The sequence below is a fragment of the Schistocerca gregaria genome, unplaced genomic scaffold (genome assembly GCF_023897955.1).
Source record: "Schistocerca gregaria isolate iqSchGreg1 unplaced genomic scaffold, iqSchGreg1.2 ptg000394l, whole genome shotgun sequence".
NCBI classification, from domain to species: Eukaryota; Metazoa; Arthropoda; class Insecta; order Orthoptera; family Acrididae; genus Schistocerca; species Schistocerca gregaria.
In genome coordinates this window covers 1,038,645-1,065,013 of record NW_026061833.1, presented here as the reverse complement: position 1 = coordinate 1,065,013, position 26,369 = coordinate 1,038,645, and the positions used below count along the sequence as shown (strand labels likewise).

At 37.5% G+C, this 26,369-nt stretch overlaps 1 protein-coding gene across 1 annotated transcript in view; it reads right to left on the bottom strand.

The window, feature by feature from the left end:
• Positions 1–10,422, bottom strand: part of LOC126310132 (kanadaptin-like) — a 236,880-nt gene extending 226,458 nt beyond the window's left edge. The window contains 3 exon segments of the mRNA XM_049992109.1: positions 9,617–9,722; positions 9,724–10,158; positions 10,229–10,422. Of these exon segments, the coding sequence (XP_049848066.1) occupies positions 9,617–9,722; positions 9,724–10,158; positions 10,229–10,422 (735 nt within the window).
• Positions 10,423–26,369: the final 15,947 nt, after the last annotated feature.

Here is a 26,369-nt window from a genome sequence, read left to right as displayed (position 1 = left end):
CTATACATTCAGTAAACTAGATAAAAAATCAGTAATGTCATATCTCAATGAGGAACTTGAAACTTTCAGCACAGGTTAGAAGCATGTACAACAACTCTAGCTCAAGTTTAAAAGAGTAGTTGACCATGCACTGGATAGATATGTACCCAGTAGAACAGTTCATAATGGGAGGGAACTTCCATGATATACAGTCATTGTAAAGAAACTTCCAAGGAAACAGTCTACTACATTACAGGTGTTAAACAAAGCACAGAGGTATAGATACAGAGATACTGAATGGAACACATTTGGCTCTCAAGAGAGCAACACACGACACTTTCAATGAATAGCATAGGAGAATATTATGAAATGACATTTCACAAAATACAAAGAAATTTTGGCTTTGGTTGTACGTAAAGGCTGTTAATGGAACCAAAGCTAGTGTCCAGTCCCTAGCGAATGAGAGAGGAACTGAAACTGAGGATAGCAAAGCAAAAGCTGAAATGCTTAATTCCGTTTTCAAATGTTCCTTTACAAAGGAAAATCCAGAATTGCTCCAATTTAATACTCGTACCACTGAAACAACACATATAATATAAGTATTAGTGTCAATGGTGTTGAGAAACAGCTGAAATTGTTAATACTGAACAAAGCTCCAGAGCCTGATGGAATGAATTTGCGGCTGAGTTAGTCCCTCTTCTAACTATAATTATCACAGGTCCCTCAAACAAAAAATTGTGCCCAGTTCTTGGAAAAAAGCAAAGGTCACACCCATCTACAAAAAGGGTAGCATAAGAGATCCACAAAATTATTATTTAATATCCTTGCCATTGATTTGTTGTAGAATCTTATAACATATTCTGACCTCAAACATAATGAGGCATCTTGAGCAGAGTGACCTCCACAATGCCAACAAGCATCATTTTCAAGAACATCAATCAAGTGCTACCTTACTCACACTTTTCTCACATGACATACTGAAAGCTTTGGATCAAGGCAACTACATAAATGGTTCATTCCATGTCACTTCAACCACGGGCTCCAGCTCAGTCTCAGATTTGACTGAAATTCAGTACACTAATTCTACCATGTTGGAACACTCGTGTACAAAGTATTAGTTTCCCCTGCCAATTAGTTCCAGAATTATGACTTGTAAAAGAAGGTGGCATGACCCAGAAATTTCAACCAGAGTTAGAAAACTATTGCGGAAGCAAAGGGAACTTCACAGCAAACATAAACATAGCCAAAGAATTGCAGACAAACAAAAATTACGTGAAGCGAAATGTTGTGTGAGGAGGGCTATGCGAGAGGCGTTCAATGAATTCGAAAGTAAAGTTCTATGTACTTACTTGGCAGAAAATCCTAAGAAATTTTGGTCCTATGTCAAAGCGGTAGGTGGATCAAAACAAAATGTCCAGACACTCTGTGACCAAAATGGTACTGAAACAGAGGATCACCGACTAAAGGCCAAAATACTAAATGTCTTTTTCCAAAGCTGTTTCACAGAGGAAGACTGCACTGTAGAGCCTTCTCTAAATTGTCGCACAGGTAACAAAATGGTAGATATTGAAATAGACGACAGAGGGATAGAGACACAATTAAAATCGCTCAAAAGAGGAAAGGCCGCTGGACCTGACGGGATACCAGTACGATTTTACACAGAGTACACGAAGGAACTTGCCCCTCTTCTTGCAGCGGTGTACCGTAGGTCTCTAGAAGAGCGAAGCGTTCCAAAGGATTGGAAAAGGGCACAGGTCATCCCCGTTTTCAAGAAGGGACGTCAAACAGATGTGCAGAACTATAGACCTGTATCTCTAACGTCGATCAGTTGTAGAATTTTGGAACAGGTATTATGTTCGAGTATAATGACTTTTCTGGAGACTATAAATCTACTCTGTAGGAATCAGCATGGGTTTTGAAAAAGACGGTCGTGTGGAATCCAGCTCTCGCTATTCGTCCACGAGACTCAGAGGGCCATAGACACGGGTTCACAGGTAGATGCCGTGTTTCTTGATTTCCGCAAGGCATTTGACACAGTCGTTTAATGAACAAAGTAAGAGCATACGGACTATCAGACCAATTGTGTGACTGGATTGAGGAGTTCCTAGATAACAGAAGTAAGAGTGATTTTAGGTGTGCTGCAGGGGAGTGTCATAGGACCGTTGCTATTCACAATATACATAAATGACCTGGTGGATCACATCGGAAGTTCACTGAGGCTTTTTGCAGATGATGCTGTGGTGTATCGAGAGGTTGTAACAATGGAAAATTGTACTGAAATGCAGGAGTATCTGCAGCGAATTTAGGCATGGTGCAGGGAATGGCAATTGAATCTCAATGTAGACAAGTGTAATTTGTTGCGAATACATAGAAAGAAAGATCCCATATCGTTTAACTACAATATAGCTGGTCAGCAACTGGAAGCAGTTAATTCCACAAAATATCTGGGAGCATGCATTAGGAGTGATTTAAAATGGTCTCTTCGTGAGATATACACAGGAGGGAGCAATACTGCTTGACTCCTCGGTGGAGGTATCTTCTCGAAACTTCACCAAAAGCCCGTACCGAGCTACTGAGCGTCTCTCCTGCAGAGTCTTCCACTGGAGTTTATCTATCATCTCCGTAACACTTTCATGATTACTAAATGATCCTGTAACGAAGTGCGCTGCTCTCCGTTGGATCTTCTCTATCTCTTCCATCAAACCCATCTAGCACGGATCCCACACTGCTGAGCAGCATTGAAGCCGTCTTTCTTTACTTCTGCAAGGCGTTCAATACAGTTCCCCACAGTCATTTAATGAACAAAGTAAGAGCAAGTGGCGTGATTTGATTAATGGGGTCACAAAGAGTCGGAACCTACTAAGCGAATAGAGGGAGAGAAAATGGAATGATCACATAAAGTTCATCGTTGGTATAGCATATGCCAGACTGAGATTCATTGGAACAATCCTGAGGAAATGCAATCCCAAACCAAAGGAAGTAGGTTACAGTACACTTGTTCTCCCACTGCTTGAATGCTGCTCAGCGGTGTGGGATCCGTGCTAGATGGGTTCTGATATGTTGCATAGCAACAATCTTTTTTGCATCTGTACATGTACATTTCCCATTTCCACTGTTACATAGCTTTTTTTTCCAGGCATTATTCCGCTATTGTCATTATTTTCATAAAACTCCGACACTAGCACCTTTCTTTCTGAACTCAATTGCTTTCCCTGAGCCTGCCGAAGTTGTGGGAGCACTCCTTGGGGTTGCTTTTATTTTCCTAGCTTGCTTCGCCATATATGTAGAAGCACTGAATTCCTTTGCAGTCTAGTCAATAGACCAGCTGAAAGGTGCAAGGGTAAGAATAGCTACTTTTTTCTGGCGAGTGGATATGGCACATTTTTCTTCCAAATCATGCACAATTTTGTTCAAATCAGAGCATTTCTGGCATGATTTCTGTTCCTTTGGAGCAGATAGTTCTTCCTCTTCCACCATTAGTGCGTCAGGTATTTTGTGTTTTAATTCCATTTGAGCTTCTTGTAGTTTTCTTCTAGCATTGCTGGGCCTGTCTCTTTTCCCAACTTTGTGTGTCTTCATGAGAGACAAACCAAGAGCTGTCATTGAAGTATTTAATTGCTCATCCGCTGTGGTTGTAGGTGGCCGATACTCTTCGTCACAGTCGTGTAAATTATCAGAATATTCTTCATTTTTTAGCAGTGTAACACACCTGGAACATAACTTTTGTCCTGGTTTCATGTTAAGTCCAATGCACTAATTCACTTTCAATAGTGATTTTATATCAATTTCTCTGTCTTCTTATGAATCTGAAATGGATCAAAACAACTTCTTTGTAGGAAAGAATACTAATCCTCAAACACTAAAGTTTCCTGGAACTGTACTTCTTGTGCCCACAGGGTGTATCCCGGATCTCCATAGCAACAAATCTTGGTCCAAATCATCCAGATCATACAGTACAAAGCGAATGCCACATTTTGTTCCATATGTTGTTTTATGGCATTCAGATGCTTGTGCTCTACCAATACTGCAACTTGTTTGAACAATAGCACCACTAATACACTCTTCTGCCTCCATACTGACTTTCCACAACAGTACAGACCAGTCTGAACTAGAACCTTAAAAACATGAGTAACCTGTAATTGTTGCTTGTTTCCTTTGTTGTTCCTGCCTAACAATGACTCATTCTGTGTTTGAAAACTACCATTGTTTAACTTTCTGTTGCCTACTGGTTTCCAACAATTGCTGCAACTTTATCAGAAACAAGCTGTCTGCATCATCACTATTACTTGCTAAATCGTGTTAAAAGAAACGTAACCAAATACAGCTCTGTCAACTTTTATTGTACACAAATGTCTTGCAATAACAAGTTGAAATTTTGCCACATATTATATTATGGTCTACTTATGCAGCAGTGTTTGAAATTTGGCTTGAATATCACTTGTCCCTTTTGTGCTACCACACTTAGAAAATCCATGTTTTTCAGATAATTTTTCAAATTTTTGTATTTGTGTGCATGTAACTCTGTTTGTGTGACTGATATGGGCAAGATGAGTTCTGTGTGTGTTTAGGCCACATTTAGCTTACCACAAAAAAATTATATCCTTTTTGAGTGAATTATATTTGGCACAGAGGGCACCTACAATATATACCTTTTAACATATTACATTTTTTAAAATCACATTTTGGAATTTTTTATTTTCCCTCAGAAATAAGTTGTTGGTGTTTTGATTCATAGAGTGTGTTCTCTTAGTGGGTGTTTGGGTTCTAAAAATTTCACTGGACTGTGCAGAATAGTTCCAAAATTATTAATACCTGAAGTTGGGTCTGAAGATAGATTGCCAGATTCGGGTTGCAATTTCCGGTTCACACCACCTTCTTTAACAAGCCATATTTCTGGCCTAGGGGTGGGAAATTGCCCCTAAAGGTGGAAGAATCAGCAATTATCAACAACATGAGGATGCAGAAGGCAATGGAAACCACTGCATTAAAGACACGTAATGTGTATCCGCAGGACATGTGGCCTGTAGTTGAAGAAGTGTCATGATGATCTCTCCATTGGCAAAAGATTCCAGAATAGTCCCCCATTCGGATCTACGGGAGGGGACTGCCAAGGGGGAGACTACCATGAGAAAAATACTGAATAATCAACGAAAGGATACGAGTCGGGGCGTGGAATGTCAGAAGCTTGAACGTGGTAGGGAAACTAGAATATCTCTAAAGGGAAATGCAAAGGCTCAATCTAGATATAGTAGGGGTCAGTGAAGTGAAAGGAAGATAAGGATTTCTGGTCAGATGAGTATCGGGTAATATCAACAGCAGCAGAAAATGGTATAACAGGTGTAGGATTCGTTATGAATAGTAAGGTACGGCAGAGTGTGTGTTACTGCGAACAGTTCAGTCACCGGGTTGTTCTAATCAGAATCGACAGCAGACCAACACCGACAACAATAGTTCAGGTATACATGCCGACGTCGCAAGCTGAAGATGAACAGATAGAGAAAGTGTATGAGGATATTGAAAGGGTAATGCAGTATGTAAAGGGGGACAAAAATCTAATAGTCATGGGCGACTGGAATGCAGTTGTAGGGGAAGGAGTAGAAGAAAAGGTTACGGGAGAATATGGGCTTGGGACAAGGAATGAAAGAGGAGAAAGACTAATTGAGTTCTGTAACAAGTTTCAGCTAGTAATAGCAAATACCCTGTTCAAGAATCACAAGAGGAGGAGGTATACTTGGAAAAGGCCGGGAGATACGAGAAGATTTCAATTAGATTACATCATGGTCAGACAGAGATTCCGAAATCAGATACTGGATTGTAAGGGGTACCCAGGAGCAGATATAGACTCAGATCACAATATAGTAGTGATGAAGAGTAGGCTGAAGTTCAAGACATTAGTCAGGAAGAATCAATACGCAAATAAGTGGGATACAGAAGTTCTAAGGAATGACGAGATACTTTTGAAGTTCTCTAACGCTATAGATACAACAATAAGGAATAGCGCAGTAGGCAGCACAGTTGAAGAGGAATGGACATCTCTAAAAAGGGCCATCACAGAAGCTGGGAAGGAAAGCATAGGTACAAAGAAGGTAGCTGCGAAGAAACCATGGGTAACAGAAGAAATACTTCAGTTGATTGATGAAAGGAGGAAGTACAAACATGTTCCGGGAAAATCAGGAATACAGAAATACAAGTCGCTGAGGAATGAAATAAATAGGAAGTGCAGGGAAGCTAAGACGAAATGGCTGCAGCAAAAATGTGAAGACATCGAAAAAGATATGATTGTCGGAAGGACAGACTCAGCATACAGGAAAGTCAAAACAACCTTTGGTGACATTAAAAGCAGCGGTGGTAACATTAAGAGTGCAACGGGAATTCCACTGTTAAATGTAGAGAAGAGAGCAGATAGGTGGAAAGAATGCATTGAAAGCCTCTATGAGGGTGAAGATTTGTCTGATGAGATAGAAGAAGAAAAAGGGGTCGATTTAGAAGAGATAGGGGATCCAGTATTAGAATCGGAATTTAGAAAAGCTTTGGAGGACTTACGGTCAAATAAGGCAGAAGGGATGGATAACATTCCATCAGAATTTCTAAAATTATTAGGGGAAGTGGCAACAAAACGACTATTCACGTTGGTGTGTAGAATATGAGTCTGGCGACATACCATCTGACTTTCGGAAAAACATCATCCTCACAATTCCGAAGACGGCAAGAGCTGACAAGTGCGAGAATTATCACACAATCAGCTTAACAGCTCATGCATCAAAGCTGCTTACAAGAATAATATACAGAAGAATGGAAAAGAAAATTGAGAATGCGCTAGGTGACGATCAGTTTGGCTTTAGGAAAAGTAAAGGCACGAGAGAGGCAATTCTGGCGTTACGGCTAATAATGGAAGCAAGGCTGAAGAAAAATCAAGACACGTTCACAGGATTTGTCGACCTGGAAAAAGCGTTCAACAATATAAAATGGTGCAAGCTGTTCAAGATTCTGAAAAAAGTAGGGGTAAGCTATAGGGAGAGACGGGTCATATACAATATGTACAACAACCAAGAGGGAATAATAAGAATGGACGATCAAGAACGAAGTGCTCATATTAAGAAGGGTGTAAGACAAGGCTGTAGCCTTTCGCTCCTACTCTTCAATCTGTACATCAAGGAAGCAATGATGGAAATAAAAGAAAGGTTCAGTAGTGGAATTAAAATACAAGGGGAAAGGATATCAATGATACGATTCGCTGATGACATTGCTATCTTGAATGAAAGTGAAGAAGAATTAAATGATCTGCTGAACGGAATGAACAGTCTAATGAGTACACAGTATGGTCTGAGAGTAAATCGATGAAAGATGAAGGTAATGAGAAGTAGTAGAAATGAGAACAGTGAGAAACTTAACATCAGGATTGATGGTCACAAAGTCAATGAAGTTAAGGAATTCTGCTACCTAGGCAGTAAAATAACCAACGACGGATGGAGAAAGGAGGACGTCAAAAGCAGACTCGCTATGGCAAAAAACGCATTTCTGGCCAAGAGAAGTCTACTAATATCAAATACCGGCCTTAATTTGAGGAAGAAATTTCTGAGGATGTACGTCTGGAGTACAGCATCATATGGTAGTGAAACATGGACTGTGGGAAAACCGGAACAGAAGAGAATCAAAGCATTTGAGATGTGTTGCAATAGACGAATGTTGAAAAGTAGGTGGACTGATAAGGTAAGGAATGAGGAGGTTCTACGAAGAATTGGAGAGGAAAGGAATATGTGGAAAACACTGATAAGGAGAAGGGACAGGTTGACAGGACATCTGCTAAGACATGAGGGAATGACTTCCATGGTACTAGAGGGAGCTGTAGAGGGCAAAAACTGTAGAAGAAGACAGAGATTGGAATATGTCAAGCAAATAATTGAGGACCTAGGTTGCAAGTGCTACTCTGAGATGAAGAGGTTAGCAAAGGGGAGAAATTCGTGGCGGGCAGCATCAAACCAGTCAGTAGACTGATGACCCAAAAAAATCTGGAACTAATTGGCAGGGGAACTTAAGAACATTTTCTCAAATGGTTGAATAGACATGGAATGACCCAAATGCAGTATTTCTTGATTTCAGAAAAGCATTTGGCACAGCACCACAATTACATTTATTCTCAAAAGCATGAACATATGGGGTATCAAGTGAAATTTGTGACTGGATTGAGGACTTTTTGGTAAAGATGATGTAGCATGTTATCTAAGATGGACAGTCATCATCAGATGTAAAAGTAGGTTGGGGTGTGCCCCAGGGCAGTGTGATGGGACTCTTGTTGTTCATATTGTATATTAATGACCTTGCGGACAACATTAATAATAAAAATCAGGATTTTTGCAGATGATGCAGTTATTTATAATGAAGTGCTATTTGAGAGAAGCTGTATGAATATTCTGTCAGATAAGATTTCAGCAAGGTGAAGAGATTGGCAACTTACTCTAAATGTTCAGAAATTTAAAATTTTGCATTTCACGAAATGAAAATACGTAGTACCCTATGACTACAATGTCAAAGAGTACTGCTGGAATCGGCCAACTCATACGTAGGGAAATAAAATGCAGGTACATGAAATGAAATGATTACATAGGTTCAGTCATTGGTATAGCAGGTGGTAGATTTGGGTTATTGGTAGAATACTGAGGAAGCACAATCAGTCTACAAAAGACATTGCTTACAAATCTCTCGCGCGACCATTCCTAGGATACTGCTCATGTGTATGGGACCTGTACCAGATAGGAGTAACAGGGGATATTGAACGTATACAGAGAGAAGGGCAGCACAAATGTTCAGTTTGTTTAACCCATGGAAGAGTGTCACACAGATAATGAAAGAACTGAAATAGCAGACTCTTGAAGAGAGATGTAAACTATCCCGAGAAAGTCTATTAACCAATTTTCAAGAACTGGCTTCAAATGATTGCTCTAGGGATATACAACCCCCTATCTATTGGTCACACAGGGACCATGAGGATAAGATTATAATAATTAGTGTACTCACAGAGGCATTCTAACAAACATTATTCCCATGCTACATATGTGAATGGAAAGGAAGAAATCCTAATAACTGGTACAATGGGACATACCCTCTGCCATGCACCTCATAGTGATTTGCCAGAATATAGATGTAGATGTAAATCAATGTTCTATATTTCACACACTTGCTATTGAACTAATGCATTAAGCAATAAACTTGTCAATCTGACAATATCATGCATTGAGTTCTTATTACTAGACTGAAATATTTGTTCTCAATCAGTTGAATAGCTGCAAGAAAAAATAAACTTTGATTGGAGCATACCTCAATTAAATGCTTTATGAATTTTCAATAACTGAAAACAGCTCCAGATATTTTGTCTGAAATAATTTAAACTACAGTGAAGAAATGTTATTTTAAAAACTTAAAAAAACCATAATACAACAAGTGACAGGAAGGGGAAAAAAACTGTATCACTCTGATATCCTGAGTCTGCTGCGAAATCATACTTTCAGCACTACATTTTTACATGTAAGAAATTGCTGTTAATGGCCTACTTGTTAAGACTCATATACACAATTAGCACAATAACATGTAGGAGAACTTTTGGTTGTGAAATAAGACAATCAGTTTTCATTCCTCTTACCTGAATCCTCACGTGAATATTTGGTTTAATTTTGTACTTGTTTAGAAAAGTGCCGTGTGTGCTACCCAAATCATACACGTAAAATCCGGAGGAGTTCTGATCATCTCCGCGATATTGTTGGGTGAGCCATTTGTATGTCACATGTCGACAAGCGGCCAATAACATAGAATGGCTTGCGAGATAGTTCAATTCTTTCTATAATCCTTCCATCTTTTAGAACTTCAAGGCCATAATCTGCTTCCGGTATACCACTCCAGGTTGGTTCTTTGTAGGGGAGTGGTACAGACTTCTCTTTCAACTTCTGGGCTGATGCTAAAGAGAGAAGTTTCGTGCTCTCGGAATCAACCGTCCCTTTGACTGAAACATTCAAGTCTGGTGCACAATCGAGCTGCTCTTCATTCTCATCGGGAGAAGCACTTGCGCCTTTTGTAGACTCATTTGGATGAAAGTTCTTCACTTTCCCCACACCTCTACCCCTTCGTGGGCCTACCACCAGAAACTGGTTTTTTAAAGCAGTCAGATTTGTTTTCTTGCCCGACAAATTTCATCCTATTACACCCTTCCATATCACTTGGATTTGCTTCAGAAGCAGAGTTTACCCTTAATACTGACCTATTCTCTTCAGTTCCATTTATGTCTTTCTTATTTCCTAATGATGTACAGTCCTTTGCTAGACATATATTGCTTTCATCTTCTTTCCCGTCTTCTCCTCCTTTTCTTCCAGCCCTGATTTCTTGGCAAACATCGTAATTTCCGTGTTCCGAGAGCGAAATGATTGTGGATTCTTCTTTCACGAACTCATCCATAGCTGTCCACTTGCGCGCAATAAAAGAAAAAACTGAAAAACACTCAGAGCCACCTTAATTCAGGGATTCATCATAAAAAATCTATTTTTTTTTTTTTTCACTGTCACTAGAAACAAACAACAACATTTACACAATCCAACAGCAGTCCAGCACTGAGTACCTAATTGTCATATCTAAACAATTCACTCTCGCATACAAATAATCCAAAACTGTTCGGTCACAAAGAAAGTTCGTGGTCAAAGATTTTAAATTATTTCCAGTAATCCCTGTCAAAACTAAATTTCGAACTTCAATTGTTTTAGCTCACATGAGTTTATGACTGAATGTATGTAATTCCTGCCGAATAACATAAAGAACTATTTCAAATCTAGAGTGAGAACGATGTGATTCGAGTGTTTTTGGGGCGTTTGGCAAGCTGTTCAAAAAATTGTTTCCGATTTATCTTCTCATTGCTTTCTTTATTCAGCAATTGCCATTCAAAACAACGCTATGAGGTGCAGTAGAAATTGTCAGATTTCTTTACCATATGAACTTTTATAGAAAGTTGGTGTCATTTGCTTAGACATACCATCAACGAAAAAAATTAATAAAATTAATTATTTCAGTACACAGTACGTTGAAACAGAAATGGGAATGAGTCCCTGCTTCTCAATCCAATGTGAACTACATTTTTATACAGTTACTTCCGATTTATTGTGGTGCATTTATGTACGCTCGCAATATGATATCACATACACTGCAAATATGACTGCGCATCTCTCAGAACAGGTCATTTAATGTCACGATTTTATTAAGAACAGCTGCACGTCTGCATACCACAGGTGGTATATTATGTTTGGACGATATAAGTATGTCATTCCGTGTAATCTTACAGCGGATGATAAAGGCGACCATCTCAAATTTGCGTCAATTTGGTGCATGGATACCTACATGTCTCAACTGTCAAATAGCATTATCCTAACCAACCATTTTTGATAAATTCAGGTTTGAAAGATGTGTGTACTCAGTCGTTAGTCGGACACCAATTACCAGATTTTCAGAGAACTGTTACTAAGTAATGAGTTGACCCATAGTCGTAAGCATCTAGTATGTCGGCACTACTAAGGTGATATACTGTATAAAAATTACTATATGTCATTCAGATTTTTCATGAAAAATGTCGGAAAACTTTTTTTTTTTTTTTTTTCATGCTGTGCTCTAAATTTGTGATGTAAAAAAATCATAACTTTGTCCAAGGAAACGGTATAGGCCTCAGTTTGTGTACTGTAACTTTTTAGTCGTAGTGTTAAATATAGATAACATTGAAAAGCATTTGGCATTAGTATCTTTTATCTGCCCTTAAAGGTGACTCAACAAACAAATGTCAATGGTATGAACTTCAAAGTCCAAGGAGGGGGAGGGGTGGGTTGCATAGACAGTTGAATCTCAGCTTGATTTTCTTCATTTGGATTTGCAGCTCCACTTGTTTGCAGTTAAAATTGTAGTATGCAAAACTGCAACTGGCGGACCTCACATCCTACAACCAAAGCTTGATATTTTTACTTAAGTGTTTACATATCTGGTACCAATCTTAGGTGCAAGGAATAACATCCGAACTCACTCTATTTATTTGTAAAGAATAAAATAACAAATCTACTTACACATACCATTCACATTAATCACTACAGGGAATTGGTATATAAAAGCCATGCGTATTCGTTGAAAAATTGTTACTAAAATAGCTTTGATTGACCCGTAGGTCAGAACTGTATACAGGTATGATCTGAAAATAGTTACAACCATTCTTCTTAATGTATTGTTGTATGTCACTGCTGAATGTCTTTGCAGTGTAAAGTAATACAAGAGACAGATTGGGTGCTCAAATGTGACAACATACCCTTATTCTGCTATTGTATGTCCATCCTTTTGACTGGAGGTCTGTGAGACTACGGCCGTTCACTATTGTAAGAAAATAAAACACCTGTCTGGGGGACTATGGCTGTTTACTAGTGCAAGAAAATAAAACTATAAAACTCTTCCACTTTGCATGTAACTTTGTTTTCTTTGACATCTATATCCAAAAATGAAATGAGTTTACTTAAAGGTGAGAGATATAATTTTTTCATGGCACTTATTATCAAGTTTATACAACCATCCACTGCAACTTCATACCAATGAGACATACACCTTACATATAACATTGGAGAAGGGGACTCAAACAGCATCTGTCCTATTAGACCATGAAAGGAATTGTGATGCAGCAGGAGACATGCAGTTAACCTCAACAACTTTAAATTCATGTGATACCTGGAAAAATGTGTCTTATGTACCAGTTTTCATATTATTTGCAAGCTATATATTACTCAACTTGCAGCTGTTCCAACAAAACATTTTAAGGTGCTCCCATAGCAACAGTGCTCCTGGTTTCATCTGTGTGTAGAGACTCTTCATTAGAACTGTGTTAGTAGTAATGACTAGGAATACATGGTGCGATAGTGTTTCTGGAACTCTCCTCATTGTACTGTACCTTTTTTCCAATAAACTTCCATGCGATCTGATCTCTTGCGAAGAAACAAAGATCATAGTAATGCCATGTATTTTGTGGAATGCCGTTGCAAACAGCTCCTCATTAAGAAACATAGAATTCAACCCGCTGTGAACAGATTGTAGTTTTATCGCTTGCTCTGCCTTCACGGAGCACTGTTGGAGTGGCATCTACTGCTGGTGTCCCAGAGCACATGGTAAATGTAGCAATAAAAATTAAACACAGTAGTGATGTAATTATTTTTCCAGAAAGCAGAAGCAGTTAAAATCTGTTTTATATATAATTGTGAATTATTTAGGACTAAAGGAGACAACTCACCGAAAGGCAGAAGCCTTGTGTCTTTGACGAGTCAAATGAGACCTAGTAATATTATATGAAAATGACAATTGTTCAAGACTTTGTGCAAGGATGGAAAAGGTATGTTACTGTCGTGATAAATAACAAGAAGAGTCACTTGCAAAAAAGACTTATTTTTGTTAATCTGAAACTGTTGTACACGAAATTCTCCACAAAAAAGAAATATATTTTTTTGTTTTTTCACAGGAGATCAAAGCATGTGATGGCTTCCTGGAAGATCAGTACAATACAATAAGGACTATTCCAGTTCCACACTGTGAATTTCTAGTCACTGCTAGTAATACCTTTCTAATGCAGAGATTTTAAACAAATGCAAATGTGAGCACTGTTGTTATGGAAGCACTTTAAATGCTTTGTTGGAACAGCTGCAAATCGGACAATACGTGGCTTGCAAATACAATGAAAACCGGTAGATAAGACACATTTCCCAGGTATCACATGAATTTAAAAATGTTGAGATTAACTTCATGTCTCCTACTGAATCAGAATTCCTTTTGTGGCCCAGTAGCGAAAATGTTGTTTGTGCCTGCCTTCTCCCATTTCATATGTAAGGAGCGTGTCCTGTCATTACAAAGTCATAGTGCATGGTTATATAAACTTGACACAAAGCGCTATGAAAAAAATCATATCTTCCACCTCTAAGTGAACTCATTTCATTTTCTGATCAAGAAGTCAGGGATAACAAAGTTGTATGCAAGGTGGAAGAGTTTTAAAAATATAATTTACTTCTTTATAATTGAACATTTTTATGGAACTGTTCTTAGCATGATTTTTATATCTATGTCTACCAGCATATATGTAAAATATTAGTAATATATCTCATTACTGCTTGCAGCTTTTCTTTTGTTCTCTGAAGTTGTATTTTTAATTTAAACTAATGGAATAAGTGTATATCACTACTTTTGTGCACCCAGTATCTCTCTTGTAATTCCTTACACTGAAAAGACATTTACCAGCAAAATACACCATACGCATTACTATAAATGATTAATAACTGTTTCCAGCTCATACCTGTTTACAGTTCTGACTACAGGTCAACCACAAATATTTTAGAAATTTTTTTTGAAGGGATACACATGATGTTGTTGTTGTGGTCTTCAGTCCTGAGACTGGTTTGATGCAGCTCTCCATGCTACTTTATCCTATGCAAGCTTCATCATCTCCCAGTACCTACTGCATCTGCTTAGTGTAGTCATCTCTTGGTCTCCCTCTACGATTTTTACCCAACATGCTGCCCTCCAGTACTAAATTGGTGATCCCTTGATGACTCAGAACATGTCCTACCAACTGATCCCTTCTTCTAGTCAAGTTGTGCCACAAACTCCTCTTCTCCCCAATTCTCTTCAATACCTCCTTATTAGTTATGTGATTTACCCATCTAATCTTCAGCATTCTTCTGTAGTACCACATTTCGAAAGCTTCTATTCTCTTCTTGTCCAAAATAGTTATCGTCCATGTTCCACTTCCATAAATGGCTACACTCCATACAAATACTTTCAGAAACGGCTTCGTGACACTTAAAGCATTACTCGATGTTAACAAATTTCTCTTGTTCAGAAACACTTTCCTTGCCATTGCCAGTCCACATTTTATATCCTCTCTACTTCGGCCATCATCAGTTATTTTGCTTCCCAAATAGCAAAATTCCTTTACTACTTCAAGTGTCTCATTTCCTAATCTAATTCCCTCAGCATCAACCGACTTAATTCAACTACATTCCATTTTCCTCGTTTTGCTTTTGTTGATCTTCATCTTATACCCTCTTTTCAAGACTGTCCATTCCTTTCAACTGCTCTTCCAAGTCCTTTGCTGTCTCTGACAGAATTACAATGTCATCAGCGAACCTCAAAGTTTTTATTTCTTCTCCATAGATTTTAATACCTACTCCGAAGTTTTCTGTTTTTTCCTTTACTGCTTGCTCAATATACAGATTGAATAGCACTGGGGAGAGGCTACAACCCTGTCTCACTCCCATCCCAAACAGTTCTTCCCTTTCACGCCTCCTCAACTATTATAACTGCCATCTGGTTTATGCACAAATTGTAAATAGCCTTTCACTCCCTGTATTTTACCCCTTCCATCTTCAGAATTTAAAAGAGCGTAGTCCAGTCAACATTGTCAAAAGCTTTCTCTAAGTCTACAAATGCTAGAAACGTAGGTTTGCCTTTCCTTAATCTTTCTTCTAAGATAAGTCGTAAGGTCAGTATTGCCTCACGTGTTCCAGTATTTCTGCGGAATCCAAACTGATCTTCCCCAAGGTTGACTTCTACTAGTTTTTCCATTCGTCTGTAGAGAATTCGTGTTAGTATTTTGCAGCTATGGCTTATTAAACTGATAGTTCGGTAATTTTCACATCTGTCAACACCTACTTTCTTTGGGATTGGAATTATTATATTATTCTTGAAGTCTGAGGGTGTTTCAACTGTCTCATCATCTTGCTCACCAGAGGATAGAGTTTTGTCAGGACTGGCTCTCCCAAGGCTGTCAGTAGTTCTAATGGAATGTTGTCTACACCCGGGGCCTTGTTTCGACTCAGGTCTTTCAGTGCTCTGTCAAACTCTTCACGCAGTATCTTACCTCCCATTTCGTCTTCATCTACATCCTCTTCCATTTCCATAATATTGTCCTCAAGTACATCGCCCTTGTATAAACCTTCTATATACTCCTTCCACCTTTCTGCCTTCCCTTCTTTGCTTAGAACCGGGTTGCCATCTGAGCTCTTGATATTCATGCAAGTGGTTCTCTTTTCTCCACAGGTCTCTTTAATTTTCCTGCAGACAGTATTTATCTTACCCCTAGTGAGATAAGCCTCTACATCCTTACTTTTGTCCTCTAGCCATCCCTGCTTAGCCATTTTGCACTTTCTTGTGAATCTCATTTTTGAGACGTTTGTATTCCTTTTTACCTGCTTCATTTACTGCATTTTTATATTTTCTCCTTTCATCAATTGAATTCAGTATTACCGAGCGAGGTGGCGCAGTGGTTTGGCACTGGACTCGCATTCGGGAGGATGGCGGTTCAATCCCGCGTCTGGCCATCGTGATTTAGGTTTTCCGTGATTTCCCTAAATCACTCCAGGCAATTGCCGGTTTGCTTCCTCTGAAAGGGCACGGCCGACTTCCTTCCCCATCCTTCCCTAATCCGATGACACCGATGACCACGCTGTCTGGTCTCCTTCCCCAAAACCAACCAAGCACTTCAATATTTCTTCTGTTACCCAAGGTTTTCTACTAGCCCTCATCTATTTACGTACTTGATCCTTTGCTCCTGTCACTACTTCATCCCTCAAAGCTACCCATTCTTCTTCTACTGTATTTCTTTCCCCCATTCCTGTCAATTGTTCCCTTATGCTCTCCCTGAAACTCTGTACAACCTCTGGTTTAGTCAGTTTATCCAGGTCCCATCTCCTTAAATTCCCACATTTTTGCAGTTTCTTCAGTTTAAAAGTACAGTTCATAGCAATAGATTGTGGTCAGAGTACACATCTGCCCCCTGAATTGTCTTACAATTTAAAACCTAGTTCCTAAATCTCTGTCTTACCATTATATAATCTATCTGATACCTTCTAGTATCTCCAGGATTCTTTCATGTATACAACCTTTGTTTATGATTCTTGAACCAAGTATTAGCTATGATTAAGTAACATATTCGTATTATTTATCAATTTCTTGCAGTGGTGAATTGAATGGTATGTGCAGTAGCAATTTTATTTTATTCTTTGCTAATGTTAAAATTGAGTGGGGATATTCTTCTTTCCATCTGAGATTGGTACCAGATAAGAAAAAATCTTAGCAAAGAAGTGAGTTGAGATTCAACTGTCTACATACCCTGCTAACCCCCCCGCCTCCCCTGCCCCCCCCCCCCTCCCTCCCAGAACTTGAAGGTTTGTCAGATTTGACACTTTTAAGTGAAGTTAAGAAAGACTAACTTCAGTGCCAAATGTTTTTCATTATTATTTATATTTAATGCTAGGACTAAAGTTACAGTGCTGAAGCCTGTACTGTTACCCAATGCGAAGGCATTAAGGCACAACATGGAAAAGGTGTGGTTTCAACATTTATCATAAAAAATCTGAATCATTTATCCTAGTTTTTGCACATTATAACAACTTAGTGACCTATATACTAGATGTTTAAAAAACTGATGTCTGAGGTTCAACTCATTACTGAGTCATAAGTCTCTGAAAATTTGGAAACTGGTGCCTGACTCACGACTAGGTACATACTCTCGAGCTGTCAAACCTGAATTTATCAAAAATGGTTAGTTAGGACAACGCTATTTAGCAATTTTGCTGTTAAGACATGCAGGCATCCATGTACCAAATTGACTCAATTCTGAAATAGTCACTCTAGGATCCACCAAAATATCTGTGAGTTTACACCTAATGAGCAGTACTGTTGTGAACGAATATGTGTTGTTGCAACTCATTGTCAATTTTGTGTAATATATACACAGTAAATGTACATTCATAATTACTAAGTGAGTCGCTTTTCTATTACCATTTGTACAAATAAAAACAGACTGTAAAATTTTTAATAATTGGAAGGAAGGAATTATTCTGTATTTGTGGTCATTCAAATAAGTACTGCCATTTGTGTTGGTTTGATAGCTCCCTGTTACACATCTTTTATCAGTCAATGGCAGGCTTATGACCAGCACTTGTTCTTTTAATCTGAAGACCAAATGTCAGCAGTTGGGCCTCTTTATCACATTACAAAAGTCTTGTGGTGTGATCCAAATCAACTAGGAAGAATTTGTATTGCAAGAGAATAGTGCCATTGGTAACTTTGAGTGAATACGTTCCTTCATGGTCCTTGACTACTTTCCCACTCTGTTAATCTTAAATGATAGTAATATCTAATATTTAAAAAAGTAATGGTGAATACAACAGGAGATGAAAAAGATTTCCACACGAACAGCAATCTTTAGGTTTCACAGTAAAGAAGGAACATTACCTGAACATTAATACCTGTCTATTTCTAACTCCTGCAAATTACCTGTTTATATTGATGCTAATGTTAGAGATTGTTACTTGTACTCATCATAATAACTTAGGGCTTAATACTTTTAACACAATGTGCTAATTCAACGAAAACTGGTAGTACGTGGTACCGTGTAGTAAATCTGAGTGGTACTGGCTGAATAATTTATTTGTACAATTGACAGAAACCTGTGTTCCTTTTTATACTACTATTCATGAAGCAATAGTAATACATAAGAAGAAAGTGGAGTATTTGGTTCATTCTAAGAAATACTAAAATAGCACTTAATGTAAATTGACTTCATTGCCCGTGTACTGTGAAATTGCAAACGATATTCACCACCAGTTAACACCATTTTGTTATAAACCCAGTTAAATTTCATCATTACACAATGATTTACAGTTTATCAGTAGATGTGATTAAATAATATAAGTTTCTATAACTTGTGCCTTATACTTCATTCATTCCTTTTATTTTCTCTGCTGAAATTTTTCTGCCAGATGTTTTTAGGCATATGCGATTGTATGTGGATGCAATCTTGCAAACAAGCTGAGTCTAGTGCAAATCTTTTATTACAATTAAATTATGATAATCATGAGATAGGATGGGAAATGGGCAGACTACAAATTTCTTTTTTACACAATACAAAATTTCTGTGAGAAAGTTTTTCTGTCATATATTCCCATCATTTGCATTTATTTAGGAGAACTCCTCTGCTTACTCTACAACAGACTACACAGAGTCATTTGTTTCTACAAGTTTATCCCAACTAACTAATTTTACAAATCCATTTTCTTAGCTGCATTAAGAAATGCACAGGGAGTATCATGTTCTGGTATAGATTTAACTACTATTGGCTTTAGTATGTAGTCAGTCATTGCAAGTGATTTATTTGAAAAGCACAAGGACACATACATTTCAATATTGACCAGTATATTCAACTTGTAGAAGCAAAACTTAATTTTAACCACTTCAATATTTGCAGTATGTTCAACTTGTAGAAACAAAACATAATTTTATCATCAAGAAGTAAGCACCACATCTCTACTTCAGAATCAGCATTTTATTGTTTCACATAGTACATTCATAAATCATTGATTTGAAGTACAGGAGACTGATCAATATAAATAACTTGCCAGAAATACATACAATGTGTGAAACAAAAAACAATTTACAAAAACCATTAAAAATTCCTTTCATTACTCTACACAGAAATCATCACCACCATTTAAATATTTGATGAGTGAATAGTAACATTTTTGCACTAGTATGGCATGTAAACCTACCATCGTAGTGTGTCCGCAGCTCGTTGTCTTGCGGTAGCGTTCTCGCTTCCCGCGCACAGGGTCCCAGGTTCGATTCCCAGCGAGGTTAGGGATTTTCCCTGCCTCGTGATGACTGGGTGTTGTGTGTCTTTCATCATCAATTCATCCCCATCGACACGCAAGTCGCCGAAGTGGCGTCAACTCGAAAGACTTGCACCAGGCGAACGGTCTACCCGACGGGAGGCCCTAGTCACACGGCATTTCCATTATATCGTAGTGTGAAAATTTATCATTTTTTAATTTATTGTAAATTTTCATAGCCATGTAATGAGGAGTCTGGGAGTAAGCTTTTAGTGTATGAGTTGGCAACATGAAATTATCTTCGTTCCTTGTGTCATACATATGTTGAAAACGGTCTTGTATAAATAATTCTGTATTGACACAAATAAAGATATACAGTTCATAACTGTAAATACATGGAACAGTTAAACTTTTTAGATGCCTGAATAAAGGTTGACATGACTCTCTAGGCCTAATATTATACATAGTAGTTTTTTTTTGAAATACTAATAATTTATTTACCGTACTTGCATTTCCCCAAAAGACTATTTCATACCATACAATGGTTCAAAATAGCTGTGGTAAACATCTTTGCTAGTGTCAATGTAACTCACATAGGACAGTATTGTCATTGCAAATACTAGATTGTTAAGCTTGTTTGCCAACTATCTTATATGCGAAGACTAGAGTAACTTTTTTCCTGAAAATAGCTCCAGGAATTTGCCAGATTCTGCTTCCACGACTTCCTGATTTTTATGGATAATTTTGAATTCACTTGATTTTGACTGTTTGGTTTTAAACTCTGTGAAGTGAGTTTTTTCATGTTTAAGTCCATTTAAGGCAAACCAATGTTCTAAGCTATTTAGGGTGATAATGAGTCTTTGGGGAATTTGTTCTGTGGCCTCACTTTCAAAGAGTATAGATGTGTTGTCTGAATGTGAGGTTATATTTAATAGTAAATCATTAACATAAAATAAAAACTGAATTGCGCCTAAGATGCAACAATGCAGGATGCCCTGTGAAATAATTTTCCATTCTGAAAACCAGTTTCCTGTACCTGATGTTACAACTACCCCTTGATTTCTATCTGTTGACTATGGCTTGAATCTTTTCAAGGCACTACCATTTATTCTGTATCTTTCTAATTTATGTAATAGCAGAGTGTGTTTGACACAGTCAAAAGTCTTCATAAGCTCACAGAAAATTCCTGAGACTTTTTGGAATTTTTCAAGAAATAAGAAAATTTTCTCAACAAATTTGTTGATGACACATATATTCTTTCCTTTCTGGAAGACAAACTGATTTAATGTGATGATATTACAATGTGCCATGAAATTTTGGATCTGGGTTGCAACAAAGTTTCAAAATATTGGCAGAAGGCTTCCTGATCAGTAGTTTCCTATATCTTTCTTTTAGCCTTTAATGAATAATGACTTTACTACTACTCACTTTAGAGCATCTGAAAAGCATCCTTTTTCAAGTGGCTGGTTTATTATTTTAGATAGGATGCTGATATTACACTAGAAACTGTTAAGTTATCTTGTGGGAAATCCGACTCATTCAGTTGAATATTTATTTTCGAGGGAGAATACTGCTTCTTCTGCATCTTTAGCTATCACTTCTTCAAATTTGACTTAGAACTTGCTTGTTATCCTGACTGAAACCAAAGTGTTGGACATTATCTAGGTAACTACGTACATCAGCATCTGATTTTGATACATTTATGAAAAACTCATTAAAAATTCTGATTGCTACTTACCATAAAGAAGACATGTCAAGTTGCAGACAGGCACGCATAAAAGACATCCATATATAGCTTTCAGCCACAGCCTTCATCAGTAAAGACACACACACACACACACACACACACACACACACACACACACACACACACACACAGACTGCCAACTCCAGCATTGTGGGCCAGAATGCAATGTCACATGTCACACAGTATGCAAGCAGCAACCTGGGGAGCATGGGGAAGGGGAAGGGATAGTATTGTACAGGTGGGGAGAAAGTTGCATTGTTTGGTGGAGTGTGCAGGGACTAGATCGCCAACAGGCACAGTGTCAGGAGGTTGTGAAGCAGGGACATGGAGGAAAAGGGAACCAAAAAATGAGAGGAGCGGGGAAAGATAGGCAGATGCATTGGCAGAGCGCTGCAAATAAACAGTGCAGGAGACGAGAATGGGGAGGAGGTGATAGCGTAGAGGGAGTGGTAACATACTGTCCCCACACCCTCCACACAACAGTTTCCACTCCCTCTACCCTATCATCTCCTCCCCATTGTCGTCTCCTACACTGTTTATTTGCAGCCCTCTGCCAACACATCCACCTGTCTTTCCATGCTCCTCTCCTTTTTTGCTCCTTTATTCTCCACCTCCCTGTCACACAACCTCCTGATGCTGTGCCTGTTGGAAGTCTGGTCGCTGCACACTCCACCAGGCAGCATTCATCTCTCTCCCCACCTGTACTCTACTATTCTGTCCCCTTCCCCATCCTCCCCAGACTGCTGCTTGCACCCCATGTGACATTGAATTCTGGCCTGAGATGGTAGAGTTGGTGGTTGTGTGCGTGCACACACGCGCGCGTCTCTCTCTCTCTTTCTTTACTGATGAAGGCTGTGGCCGAAAGCTATATGTGAGTGTCTTTTGATCATGCCTGTATGCAACTTGACATTTTTCCTTACCGTAAGTAGCAATCTGTCTTTTCCTATATTGCTGATATAAAAAAATCTTTTACAGAAAGTCATCAATGAGAAAAAGAAAAAAACTATTAATAGCAGCTGATTTCAATATAAATTTCTTAAATCAAACAAATGAGACAAAAAAATTTATGGACTTAATCCAAAAATTTGGATTGAAGGTAAGCTTCATGGAAATAACAAGAGAAATTATAAATTTGATGATGCAAAGAAGTTATATGTGGAATTAGGACTCTCAGACCACTCTGCTCTGTTAATTGAAATAGCAAATGCAAATGAACCAAGCACTAAAAATACTTATAGCAAAAGACATTTTACTGGTTCCCTTTTTCTCCCCACAACCTCCTGACACTGCCTGTTAGCAGTCTAGTCCGTGCACTGCGGGAAGTTGGAAGAGGTGGAGTGGCAAGTTGAAGATGATACTCCAATCTCTGTACAATTTAACAGGTTTCTAGAAAGTTTGTTACATATATTTAATGAAATATTTCCACTTAGAGTATTTCATATAAAGATGTCAAATAAGCTAAATTGGATCACTGCTGGAATAAAAATATCCAGTTCAAAGGAAGGGTAGTGGAAGCTGGAAGAGAAATGGTAAATAATAAATCCATCTTGGCCCATGAAAACAAATCAAAGGCAGTCTGGTCTGTCGTGAAGTAAGAACTGGGGATGACAACTAACAGCAAAGTTATCTCCAAAATTAAGGTGGGAAATAATACTATAACAAAACCAGCTCTGATTTCAGAATCTTTTAACAATTTTTTTTATAAATATATCAAAATCAGTTGCAGATAAAATGGTTATACCAAAAAAGTACAATTAGGTCAGAAGGCAGAAGAATTCTTTAACAAATTTAACAAAATTTCAGCCAAAGATGTAGAGAACACTATATTATAGCTCAAAAATAAAAATTCTGCTGGGTAGGATGGCATACCCACCCAAGTAGTTAAATCAGCTGCCAGGATAATAGCTCACCAACTTTGCTCAATAATCAATTAATCTCTTGAAGAAGACCACTTTCCAGAGGCTCTGAAGCATGCAGAGGTAAAACCTTTGTTTAAAAACGGCTCAGGAGAAGATATTGGGAAGTGCCACCCAATCTCTGTAATCCCAATTTTCACAAAAACATTTGAAAAAAGTGGTAGTAATGCAAATCAAAAAATCTATAGAAAAGTTAAACATACTGTCAGATAATCAATACGGCTTTCAGAAAAGCAAAAACACAATAGATGCCATAAATGAGTTTGTGAAAAACATTTATTCTGCCTTAGACAAGTCTAGCAAAGTTGCAGAATTGTTCTGTGACTTCACAAAAGCATTTGAATGTGTAAATCATCAATTGCTCCTGTATAAAATGGAAAAATACATAATTGTATGTCAATGTTTTAGAGTGATTCAGGCCATACCTCACAAAGAGAAAACAAACAGTAGTTATATCATCAAGCAAGATGTTCCACAAGGCTCAATTCTGTGTCCAGTTTTATTTATTTAGCATCCAATAGATCACACATGTGATATAGGATTTGTCATTTGATTACCTGTAACACATAACAACACATACACATAATAAATGGACAAACATAAACAAACAGCAAAACAAATTATATACACATAGTACATAAGTAGTGCACAAGAACTTATCACACAAAAACAAAAGTACGTGCTCATGATAATCAATTACAGATCATGAACTATGCCTTATACACAAAATGTATTACAGGTATTTAACAGATTTTTCATGAGTACCATAATTACGAAGTTGAAAACATAATTAAATTAGTTTAAATTTCTTAAAAGATAAGTACAGCCTTCAATCCACAGTCTGAGACAGGTATTCATTTACACTGTGGTAGCATTTTTCCATCAAGTACTTTTTTACTCCACACTTGAAATTATTTTTGCCTTTCAATTCTTTAATTTGAGATGTAAGTGCATTTAAAAGCTTTATTCCTAAGTGGCTAACATGTTTCTGACTTCTAGTTTTTCCTATATAGGGAGTGTGGAAGTCTTTACAATACCTTGTATTGTGATCAGGTAGCTTGAGTTGGTTTGGAGATCGCAGTTATTTTTACTGATCATTTCCGGGCATTTAATAATATATACCGATGGTATTGTCAGTGTCTTTAGTTGTCTGAATAAGGGTCTACAGTGAGTTTGTGGTGGGCTGTGTGCCATGATACAAATAGCTCTTTTTTGCATTAAAAAAATGTTATTTAGTCTTGACCTGGTTTTCCCCCAAAAACTTATGCCATAGCTTGCAACTGATTGGAAATAACTAAAGTACACCACTCTAATACATTCCTTGCTACATACCTTGGATATTATTCTTAAAGCAAAACATGCTGAGCTAAGTTTCTGAGTAAGATATACACTGTGTTCATTCCAGTTTAAATCTTGGTCAATTCGCATTCCCAGGAACTTTGTGATCCACACTTTTTCTATTTGTTTGCTGTCCAGCATAAGGCACATATTTTTCCCTTTGCACTTGCTTCCATACTGTATAAAGTTTGTTTTCTTTGTATTTAATGTCAGCTTATTTGAATGAAACCATGACTGTATGTATGAGAGAACTTTTTCTGCTGTAGTACACAATGATTCTTTTATATCACTAATTATGATACTCGTGTCATCTGCAAATAGTAGAATTTTGTCTGAGCTGTCTGGAGCCTGTATATCATTGATATAAATTAGAAATGACAATGGGCCCAGATATGGGTTTAAAATTGTGAAGATCGTTGGATGACCTCAGCTCAATAACTTGGGGCCTGTTTTGCAGATAAGATTCAAACAATTTTTAACAATACCCCTGATGCCTATTGCTTCAAGTTTCCCTAATAATATTACATGGTTCACAGTATTGAAGGCTTTGGATAAATCTAGATTAATTCCAAAAACCTGTTTATTTGTCTCCAAATTTCTTACTATTTCTGTTGTGTACTCCAATGTGGCTGTTTCTGTAGTGTGCCCTGCTTGAAACCGGGGTTGACTGTTATTTATTAGTTTATGTTTTTCTAGATATTTTGTAACCCTGATTTTCATTAATTCCTCAAGTATTTTGGAGAAGGCTGGGAAGAGAGATATAGGAGGTAATTTTCTGTTTTTTGTCTGTCACCATTTTTGTTTAGAGGTAACACTTTAGAAATTTTAAGTTTATCCAGAAATATCCCTTCACTGAGGCACAAGTTTGCTATGTGCACTTTACATATATGGCTTGCCACTAAACATAAATTAACACTCAGTTTTATTCACTGATGATATGTCTGCTCTTATTGAAAGCAATCACTCAGAACAAATTCCCTCAACTGTCACAAATCTACTAGACAATTTAGAAAACTGGTTCCAACTAAATGGGTTAAAATTTAATATTAGAAAAACACATTTACTACAGTTTAAAACTAAAAACCCTAAGATAAATGAAATTCATATTTCCTGCAGAAACCAGGAACTGAAAGACTCAGATTGTGTTAAATTTTTAGGAATACATTTGGACCAAAATTTATCCTGGTCCTCACATGTAGAATACTTACAAATAAGTTAAACAGCCTATGAAGATTTTGTCATATTCAACTAGCATGGAGATAAAAAAAGTAGTTTTTCATAGTTATTTTGAAGCTGTTATAAGGTATGGAATTATCTTTTGTGGTAATACAAGCAAAATCATTAGAATATTACAATTACAAAAATCATTTGTTAGAAATGTGTGTAACACAAGACCTTAAGAATCTTGTCATCTACTGGTAAGAAATCTAAAAATATTAATTGCCCCCTGTTTGTACATCTATGAACTGATTGTCTTTGTATACAGTAACACTATGTTATTCAGAGACAACAATTTTAAGCATCAATACAGCACTAGGAATAAGACAAACTTCATGCTTCCCACTCACAGGTTAAAGCTATAGCACATACCCCAGAATATATGGGCATGAAAATCTACAACATGCTAAAATAGAAACAAATAAACAGTATGCAGCTAGAGCAACTGACACCAAAGCTTCACAAGTTATTAGTTTAGAAATGTTAGTACTCCATATAAGAATTTATGAATGGTGATGT